Below are 11088 nucleotides of genomic sequence, written 5' to 3' on the forward strand. Positions count from 1 at the left end.
ATCAAGACCAGTAAATCTTTTCCTTATCAACCTATCCAAGTACAATAGTTGGTGTAACTTTGTTGACTTGTATATACTTAATTGAGCAGATTAGCATACTTCTTCATAGGAGTTGGGTAATTGGCTGTTCACTATTTAATCCTCCTTTTGGGAGAAGAATAAGACAAGCGACTATTCATGTATCCCTAGAGAATTCAACATGGTATCAGAGCTCTCTAGAGAGGAATTTTTTTTAAAAAAAAACCTTTTTTTTTTCAGGTTACTCCAAATTAGCCAGAAATCCATAATACCCAGACCTAAAGCCCTAAATACCCAAAACCTGCCCACTGCTACAGACACTACCGACTCCTATTTTCTGGATTTCCTGATCTAATGGGAGATATAACAGATTCTTCTAATTCTCGGCCTCTTGTATCTCTTCCAGCCAATTCCAATCATCATCATGATTTGATGAATGTCCAGTTGTTGCCAACTAAGCTTGATGGCACCAATTATCTGGCTTGGTCTCATTTTGTGAGATTATATATTACTGGTAAAGGTCGGATTGGATATTTGACTGGAGAGAAGAAGCAACCAGATAATACTGACCTAAAGTTCATAACTTGGGTTGAAGAAGATGCTATGCTTAGATCATGGCTTCTCCAGGCTATGACCCCGGATATTAGTCTTGGCTATATGCGTCTCGACTCCGCTCATGCGATATGGGATGCGGTTTCTCAAACCTATTCTGAGGGAGGTTGTGATGCCCAGATTTATGAATTGAAACGTCGGATCCAAGCCACTACTCAGCAAGGTAAGACGTTGGAGACATACTTTAATTCACTCCAAGCTTTATGGCAGGAACTTGATTATTACCAGCCGTGCGACATGAAGTGCTCTAATGATACTGCTGCGTTAAAAAAACGGATCGAGAAGGAACGTACTTTTGAGTTCTTGGCTGGTCTTACTCCAGATTTGGATCAAGTGAGAACACAAGTGCTTGGAAAGGATCCTTTTCCCTCTTTGCGTGAAGCCTATGCATACGTGCGTGCCCAAGCTCTCCGCCGATCTGCTATGGTTATGCCACCCTCTTTAGAAGGGTCTGCCTTGATTTCTACAGCAAACCATTTGGCTTGGGCACCACCAGTACATCAATCTAGTTCTTCAGCTGCTGTCTCATCTAGTAATGTTGCTAAGAGTTCGAAATCTGATGATAAGGATGCTTTGAAATGTGATTATTGTCATCAGACTAAGCATGTGAGAGAGCAATGTTTCAAGCTCAATGGTTATCCACCTTGGTGGCCTGGCAAGAAGGGTGAAAAAGCTGAAGGCAGCAAGGGAGGAGGTGGAAAAGGGGGCCGTTCCAGCTCCAGAGCCTACCACACATCTTCTAGTGATCAGAATGACCAACCTACCTCTCAGCTCTCTTCTGCTCAAATGGAACAAATCGTTCAAGAGTGTGCTCGCTTGCTCTCTGATAAAGGATCTAAAGGGGCTTCCGGTTCCTTAGCCACCTCATCAGGTAACTTTGGTTGTTGTCTTAGTGCATCTGGTAAGTCTTTCTCAGACTCTTGGATTATAGATACAGGGGCAATTGATCACATGACTTCTAAACTTGATTTCTTCTCTTGTTATTCATCCCCTAGTAAGACTTGTGTTACCACTGCCGATGGTTCACCCACTCATGTGGTCGGTGAAGGCTCTGTTTTCCTTTCGAATTCTTTGTCCCTCTCAAATGTTCTCCATGTTCCTGGATTGTCTAACCATTTATTGTCAATAAGTCAGCTTACTAAATCTCTAAATTGCTTTGTCACCTTTTATGACACTCATTGTGTAATTCAGGATCAACGGACCGGGGCAACGATTGGTCGTGGTAGTGAGAAAGGGGGCCTCTATCTCTTGGATGACCCAGCTGGCTATACTAGTTCTCCCACAGTTCATGCACTTCAGTCCGCTACTGATTCATCCAGGGACATTTGGTTATGGCACAAACGATTGGGACACCCATCATTTATCTATTTACAAAAATTGTTTCCTTCTTTATTGTCTTCGGTTGATCTTTCTCAATTTAAGTGTAAAATATGCGAACTTGCTAAGCACCACCGTGTTTCTTACCCATTAAGTATTAATAAAAGTTCTGCACCTTTTGCTCTTGTCCATAGTGATGTTTGGGGTCCTTCTCGTGTGTCAAATTTATCCAATTCCAAATGGTTTGTCACATTCATTGACGATTATTCCCGACTTACTTGGGTTTATTTGATGACTGACAAAAGTGAGGTTTTCTCTATTTTTCAGTCCTTTCACCAAATGATCCATACACAGTACAATTCTAAGATTAAAGTCTTCCGCTCATATAATGGGGGTGAGTACATCAATTCTGGTCTCAAATCCTATTTTTCGAATCATGGCATTATTCATCAAAGATCTTGCAGCTATACCCCTCAGCAGAATGGAGTAGCTGAACGGAAAAATCGCCATCTTCTAGAAGTTGCTCGTTCCCTGCTTCTTTCCATGTCTGTACCAAAGTCTTATTGGGGGGAGGCTGTCCTTACTGCTGCTTATTTGATCAATAGGATGCCTTCGCAGGTTCTCAAATTTCAAACTCCCCTTCAGGTGTTCACTGCTGCATGTTCTCCTTCTACTGTTAATCATCTTCCTCCTCGAGTGTTTGGTTGCATTAGTTTTGTGCATCTTCATCATAGTGGTAAGCTTGACCCTCATTCCCTCAAATGTATTTTTCTTGGCTACTCTGCCACTCAGAAAGGGTACAAATGTTATCATCCTCCGTCCAAAAAATTCTTTGTTACTAGGGATGTTACTTTTCATGAGGACCATGCATATTTCTCTCTTCTTAGTTCTGAGACTTCTCTTCAGGGGGAGAATATAAGTAGTGAAGATAAGTCTTATGGTGTGCCAATGTTTGAGTTGGAAAAAATTGAAACAAATGAAAGTGAAAAGAATGATAATGGAAGAGAAGACAATTCCTTGACTCTCCCACCTGTTGGTCATCGTATGTCACCATATGATTTGGTGTATACAAAAAGAGATAAGGTGCCCTTTCAGAGAAATGACCAATCTGCTGCCCCAGTGATAGGTAATTTAGAGGTAGAGTTTGTTGAACCTTCTTGTTCTTTACTTGAAAATAACCCTATAAATTCTGTTCCTTCAATTGATAATGAATTACCTATTGCCTTAAGGAGACCACTTCGTTCTTGCCCATCAAAGTACAAATATCCTATTTCAAATTTCATGTCTTCTCATCGTCTCTCCCCATATTTTAAATCATTTGCCTATCAGTTGTCTTCTGTATCTATTCCTCAAAAATTGCAGGATGCACTAGACAATCCAAGGTGGAAGGAGGCTATGGATGAGGAATTGAGAGCTCTACGAAAGAACTCTACTTGGGAGTTGGTGGAGTTGCCAAGGGGGAAGAAAGTTGTTGGTTGCAAATGGGTGTTCACAATAAAAATAAGGCAGATGGCTCTGTTGACAGATACAAGGCAAGGTTGGTGGCAAAAGGGTATACTCAAACTTATGGGATAGATTACCAAGACACATTTGCTCCAGTTGCAAAGATGAACACAATTCGGGTCCTCTTATCTTTAGCAGCTAACTTGGGGTGGACTCTTCAACAATTTGATGTGAAGAATGCTTTTCTCCATGGAGACTTAGAGGAGGAAGTATACATGGACATGCCTCCAGGTATAGATGAGACCTCTCAAGGAAAAGTATGCAGACTGAGAAAATCATTGTATGGCCTGAAACAGTCTCCCAGGGCATGGTTTGGTAGATTCTCTCAAGCTATGCAAAAGTATGGATATCGTCCTAGTCAAGCAGATCATACATTGTTCCTACGACATTCTCGGGATGGTAGGATTACTATTGTTATTGTTTATGTAGATGATATCATTATGATAGGGGACGATATAAAGGAGATCAGTAAGCTGAAAATACATTTGGCCAAGGAATTTGATATCAAAGACTTGGGGACACTACGATATTTTTTAGGCATTGAAGTGGCACATTCAAAAGAAGGAATCTTTGTCTCACAAAGAAAATATGTACTTGATCTTCTTACTGAAACTGGAATGTTAGCATGCAAGCCTGCGGACACTCCAATTGAACAAAATCATAGATTGGGAAAGCAAACTGATGATACAGCCGTTGATAGGGGAAGATATCAAAGATTGGTAGGGAAGTTGATATATTTGGCTCATACAAGACCAGATATAGCTTATGCAGTGAGTGTCGTCAGTCAATTCATGCACGAGCCACGTGAGGTCCACATGCAAGCAGTTGAAAGGATACTTAGATACTTGAAATCATCACCTGGTAAAGGCCTTTTATTTTCAAAGCATAATAACTTTGCTATAGAGGCTTACACAGATGCAGATTGGGCCGGTTCAATTTCAGATCGGAGATCAACCACAGGATATTGCACGTTTGTGGGTGGCAATCTAGTCACTTGGCGTAGTAAAAAGCAAACAGTTGTTGCTAGATCTAGTGCTGAGGCTGAGTTTAGGGCTATGGCCCACGGTGTGTGCGAATTATTATGGTTGAAAATTTTATTTCGAGATTTGAGGATTACTATTCAGGGTCCTATGAGATTATTTTGTGACAATAAAGCAGCCATTAGTATTGCTCACAACCCTTTACAACATGATAGAACCAAACATATTGAGATTGACAGACACTTCATCAAAGAGAAATTATCACAAGGATTGATTTGCACTCCTTACGTGAAAACCAATGATCAACTTGCTGATATTCTTACTAAGGGAGTTTCTAGCAAGGTGTTTGAGTCTTCTTTAGCCAAGCTGGGAATTCAAGATATCTATTCTCCAGCTTGAGGGGGAGTGTTGACTTGTATATACTTAATTGTGCATAATAGCATATTAGCATAGTTAGAGGCTTCTTCATAGGAGTTGACTTTTTAGCCTTTATTTCCTTTCCATACTTGTAATTGGCTGTTCACTATTTAATCCTCCTTTTGGGAGAAGAATAAGACAAGCGACTATTCCTGTATCCCTAGAGAATTCAACAAACTTTAATGTTCTAGTGTATGATTATTGTGGGAGCAAATTTCGTAACACAAGAATATTCGTTTAAGATTATGTCTTCTTCTTCGTTGTCTCTTTTTTCCTGCAAAATAAATCGAAATAAGAGACCACACCCGGAGGGTGTTGGCCAAAGGCCCTCCAATGCCTAAGTTAGTTCAAGTGTTTATAGGAAAACAATAGCTAACAAAAAGGGTACAGAGATGTATGTATGGTGTGAACCGACGGAGCCGTGTGTGGTGGTCGAAGCCTTGTGTGAGAGGGAGAAAAAGTTATGGCGGCTAGGGTTTTGGAGATAGAGTTTCTACAGTATTTTGAGACAGAAGTTTAGACGTAATTAAGTTTAGAATTACCTCAAGCCTTGGTGTAGCCATGTATTTATAGGAGCCTCAGAGGCTATGGTTTTGGAAGAATAATTCCACAGATGGAAAGGAATTATTCTTCCCCAATTTGGAGAGATTGACATAATTAGGGAAAGAATCGAATAATGGCCAATTGAATCAAATAACTCCCAATTAGGCTAAATAATCCCCAAATGGAAGCAAATATTTGGCCTAGGGTTTGGCTAAAATTCGGTTCCCACAATTATGATGTGAAGGTTTGCTTACCAATTTGCAGAAACAAACAGAATAATAAAATTATAGGATCTTGCTGGGAACTTTTACCTTTTTACGTGCAAAGTAACCAAAGAAGATGCCTTATATTTTACATTCTCTTTTCTGTTGAAGAACAACCATTTCCAACCTCTAGCTGCTTCAAATGGTATAGCTATGAGCCCATGTTCGTTGTCTTTTTTAGCTGCATCTGCACATGTTTGATCAAACTGTAAATATTTTAAATTACCTGTGGACCAGATATTTATTTATTTTCTTCTTCATGGATTGGTCTTATCTAAAAATTAAAATGCTGGCCCCTGGGAGATGCCAGCAGCCCAGAAAGCACCAAGGTCGACATCTTAGGAGGAGCACATACATGGAGATAGACAAAAAGACAAGGGCAACTGAGCCCCTTTCCTTTCATTGTAATTAAGAGTGCCTTCCTAACAACTCGTCATACAGGCCAAGGCATCCATTATTAATTTATTATAAATTTTTCTTGTCATTTTCTTCTCTATTTTTTCAACAGATTTCTTCACTGTTAGGCTACAGTAAGAAGAACCAAGTGGTCTCAAGTGATGACAATCTTCAGTTTTGAACAGATTCTTTTGACACTTAGCAAGGAAACAAACTTGAAGTTGCCAGTTCTATTAAAAACAACATCATGGTTTTCAAATTGCTAGATTTGGCTATAATTTACGTGCTTATTGAACCAAATATTGGAGGGCACTTCAACATATTTAATGATCAACAGCTCTCTTTTCCTCTACCGTATCCCCCACTCAGTACTAGAAACCCGGAAAGGGGTTTGATATGAATTATTATTGGTCCAATCCAATCATAGATGGGGTACATTGTGCCAGGTTTCTCGTGACAACATGTCTCTAAACCCTAGCTATTCCAAGCCAAGGGGTAAGACAACTTCACCATTTAATTTTCGTACGAACAATAATGCAATTTGGGTATTGATTTACTCCCTCCAAGACAATAAGGAAGATCCCATCACAACCTTATCATGATCCAATTGGATTTGGAAAAATGTCTGAAAGTGTTCCCTCTATCATTCTCAGAAATTAAAAGAGTTCCAGCTATGGATCCTCGAGGCATGTTACATGTAGCCTTGACGTTTTACTGTTGTGTTCTTGCTTTATTTCGCTTTCTTACATTGCCTTACAATTGCCATTCGCCCCCTATGACACTTCACCATAGCATGCCTAAAACCGCCTCTTTTGTCATGAACTTTTTTGTACGCATGCATTTTCTACTATTGGATGGAACAGAGTGACTGTTAGGTATCGGTACCGATACACAGTAGTTATTACATTGTTCGATATATCGACAGTGTATCAAGTACTGTAGATTGATACCCAGTATCGATCAATCATTGCCCTATACCATTTGGATTCATTTTTTAGTTGGATATGAGATAGAACAGTCTAAATTAATTATTAAAGCAGAGAAAATAATGAAGTACTGATAATGTTGGTTTCTGTCCTAATTAATAAGACAAAGAGGTGACTCAAGACAAATGTACATCATCCCTGTCTGTTTGCCTAATTTTTGTCGATTCACAAATCTCCATCATTATAGGTGACTCAAAACACATGGCTTGTTATCTTGTGATTGTGATTGAAGAATTTATATTGATTTAATTACTATAGAAAATTATTCTGTTACAAATATTATAACTACCACCATCTAGTAAACCAAACCATCTAGTAATACTATACCATATAGTTCCTACACCTATATAGATGGAAAATAATTCCAACCCTAAAAGCTAAGCCTATGATGAGTTACATCATTTTCTAAGCTCAAACCCCAACAAACAAATTTTGGCTACTTCTTTATTGGCCAGGGAAATTAATATACAATAAAAGCAACAAAAATGTGATAGAAAAAAAATTAGGAGTTCATGAGGGGTTCAATCTAGGATCATGTCAAGGGTGACTTTTTTCACATACCCTTTGTTTGTCCTTCCATTCTGCTGCCTCTGGTGTGAGAGAGATCCTTGCTTTTATTAATAAATATTATATGGTTGCTTCTTCTCTTGAACAACCCTGCATGATTTCATGTTTTTATATGCACATGCCACCCAAGTTTTTCACTTTGACAAAATTCTTCCAAAATCTTTGAAATATGTGTGATGGATTGAGAGAAGACACTTGATGGGGAATGTGTTTTAAGGCTCATCCAACAAGTTCAACTGCAGATGACATACATGTTGGGAACCACTTCAAATCCGCCTATTCAAATGCCATAAAAATTCTTCAAAGTCAGCCAGTCTATGGCCATATTTACTATTATTAATTCAGTCATGTTGCATATTGGATATAGTTGGAAGTTACTGAACTATTTGATGGCTATCATTCATCCTGCCCAAATGAGTAGGACCCAGTGCCTAATTATGCAAGTAATTTACTACTTCAAATCACTCAAGTAATTTTGTTGTCTACAACTACAGGTTGCAGGCATCTTTGATCATACAAATTATTCTCTGAGTTCTTTTTATTTTCTGTGGAAAATCTGCACAACCCAATTTGCTGTGTTAATAGTTAACTTCTGTCATTATGATGAGTTAGGTTTTGATTTAAGGTTTGAGATTAGAAATGAAAACCTACTTGATCCACAGACGAACAACCTGCTTGTATACTAATTACTATTTTTAAATAATATAATAAAAACTAAAAAGCCTTCAAAGAACTTTAAACTATTTTAGTTTGAAGAGCTCAAACTGACGTGTCTTAGTCAAGCCAGGCATTGTTGGTTACAGTTTGATTAGCATATCATAATGTTGAGATCTTTTCATCCAGCTCAAAAGAGAAGAGCAATGATTAGTTAATCTCATGGACCCCACTCCTTCAACTTGGGATTGAGGACGCATGGAGACTGAGCAGTAAAGGCACAAAATGTGGGGAAAAATGAGGGTCCCTGAGAAGGCTGGCAACGCCACCACAAAACTATCCCCACAATTTCTTTTGCTTCATCAAAATTACAATTATAATCTCTAGACTTAGTTAGGATGGTGTCGTTTTCAAGCTTATGCTCTCACAGACCCCAAAAAGTTGTGCTGCCCCTGCCCCTCACAAGAGGGTTGCGTATGGCAGACCCCAAACCCCCCCATGTTACAACTTAGCCAAACTTGTGCCATGTCCCCACTTTGTCTTATAAAATCCCCCACTTCATTCCTAAGCTCTCCTTAAATTCTTGAGCTTCTTCATCTTCTCCTCTTCTCTTTCCTTCACCACCAAACTCATCATTTGTTCTTCATAGTCAACACAAAGATCAAATAAAATGTGTTCCTCTAAACCAAAGTTGCAGAGAACCACTAGTGTTCCTCCATCAACACCTAAGATGAATCGGCGTCCGGTTCTCCAGCCAACTGGTAATCAATTTCCAAGCCTGGAACAAAGGAAGTCTCTTAAAAAGAGCTCCCAAGAACCTCTTGCTCCAACTCCTCTGCCTTCACCTCTACCAAGTGCTAAAACTAAGGCCTCTCTTTCTCCTCCCATATCTCCCAAGTTGCCTTCACCTAGACCACCTGCATTCAAGAGAGGAAAAGATCCAAATGAGCTGAATTCTAGTGCTGAGAAGGTTGTGACACCTCGGTGCACAACCAAGTTTACAAGTTCTGTGAAAAAGTCAAAGAAGTCTAGTGGCTCTGTAGCTGCTGCACCTTCTGCTGAAAGTATATTGAAAAATATATCCTCTTTGATAGTGGAGGCACCAGGAAGCATAGCAGCTGCAAGGAGGGAGCAAGTTGCAACAATGCAAGAACAACGAAAGATGCGAATTGCCCATTATGGAAGAACCAAGTCTGCCAAAAATGAAGGGAAAGTGGTTCCTCTTGATGCTTCAGCTACAACTGATTTTGGTAGAGACCAAAGGCGGTGTACTTTTATCACACCTAACTCAGGTATGCAGCTTAACAGACAAGGTTATGTTATTGACAGATTGTGGAAGTTTATAAGACATTTGAATAATGTGTTTGTGGTGTACTTGTTTGCAGACCCTATATATGTTGCTTACCATGATGAAGAATGGGGAGTTCCTGTCCATGATGACAAGTAAGTCTCTCTCTCTCTCATCCCTCTGTCTCTCACAAACACACATACATTTCTTAAGCTAAATAGCTAATTAGCTTGTGTCATATTTGCAGTCTGTTGCTTGAATTGCTGGTGTTAACTGGTGCTCAAGTTGGATCAGATTGGACTTCAGTCCTGAGGAAAAGGCAAGCTTTGAGGTGGGTGTGATTTCAAAATTCCATTACTCTTCTTAGTCCTAGAAATATTGAAAGAAACCAATAATATAGCTACTTTGTTCTCAATCTTACCAAATGCAGTATTTCTTTATGCAGGGAGTCCTTTTCAGGATTTGATGCAGATGGTGTGGCTAAATTTAGTGAAAGAAAGATAACATCAGTGAGTTCTGATTCTGGTATAGATATAAGCCTTGTTCGAGGAGCTGTTGACAATGCTAAACGAATTCTTCAGGTTCTATAAGATAAAACTCAAACATAATCTCTATCAGATATATATTTGATAGATTTTACATTTACAGGTCATATGTTATAAGGTTTTATATATATATATAATTGTGTTTTGCTTTATTTTTACTTTATTAATTTAACTCAATTTACAGATAAAGAGGGAAGTTGGATCATTTGACAAGTACTTGTGGGGATTTGTGAACCACAAGCCTATATCTACCCAATACAAGTCATGCCACAAGATCCCTGTGAAGAACTCCAAGTCAGAGAGCATAAGCAAAGACATGGTTAGAAGGGGTTTTAGGCTTGTTGGTCCCACAGTCATTCACTCATTCATGCAAGCAGCTGGCCTCACAAATGACCACTTGATCACCTGCCCAAGGCACCTCCAATGTGCAGCTTCTTTGGCTTCAAGCCCTCCTGCTGCAGCCCCAGCTGCTTTATAATTTCACATCACAAAATAATCTACAAGAACAGACAGCTACAGATGAACATATATATATGTGTGTGGCATAGACTAGGACCCAATAAGCATAATAAGCTTATTATCTCTAACTCTAAAATCTAGAAGCTGCTATGTAATCTGGTTGTGTGTATTTAGATTAGCTGTTGTAAAAGTCTTGGTGGGTGCCTGAGAGGGCTAAATTGGAATGAGATGCTTAGGAAAAAAAAGTGTGTGGAAAGAGGGGCATAGGAAGACAAGCAGAGCATGTGCAGGTGGGCAGGCAATGGCAAGTGTATGGGATCAAATAGCTTTCACTTGCTTGTTGTGGCCACCACATCCCCTCTATTATTTGCTTTGCTTTTAACAGATTGTGAAGAATAATCAGTGCAGGTAGGACTGTTGGCCCATCCCTGCCATGGACCATGACATATCCATCTCCATCTCTTTCAACTTGGTCTTTGGACTGGATAAGAATTGTCAGCTCTTCTATAAAGGCTTCATTACATCATTTTCTCAGCTTGT

The 11088-nt window shown here is 39.3% G+C and overlaps 1 protein-coding gene across 1 annotated transcript; it reads left to right on the top strand.

The window, feature by feature from the left end:
- The first annotated feature begins 8824 nt into the window (after window positions 1-8824).
- On the top strand, window positions 8825-11074 carry LOC117613711 (probable GMP synthase [glutamine-hydrolyzing]). Its single transcript, XM_034342283.1, has 5 exons — window positions 8825-9548; window positions 9642-9699; window positions 9792-9875; window positions 9990-10125; window positions 10274-11074. The coding sequence occupies exons 1-5, from the start codon at window positions 8927-8929 to the stop codon at window positions 10565-10567; spliced, it is 1194 nt and encodes a 397-aa protein (XP_034198174.1). The 5' UTR covers window positions 8825-8926; the 3' UTR covers window positions 10568-11074.
- The last annotated feature ends 14 nt before the right edge of the window (window positions 11075-11088 follow it).

Source organism: Prunus dulcis, unplaced genomic scaffold (genome assembly GCF_902201215.1).
Source record: "Prunus dulcis unplaced genomic scaffold, ALMONDv2, whole genome shotgun sequence".
Taxonomy (NCBI): domain Eukaryota; kingdom Viridiplantae; phylum Streptophyta; class Magnoliopsida; order Rosales; family Rosaceae; genus Prunus; species Prunus dulcis.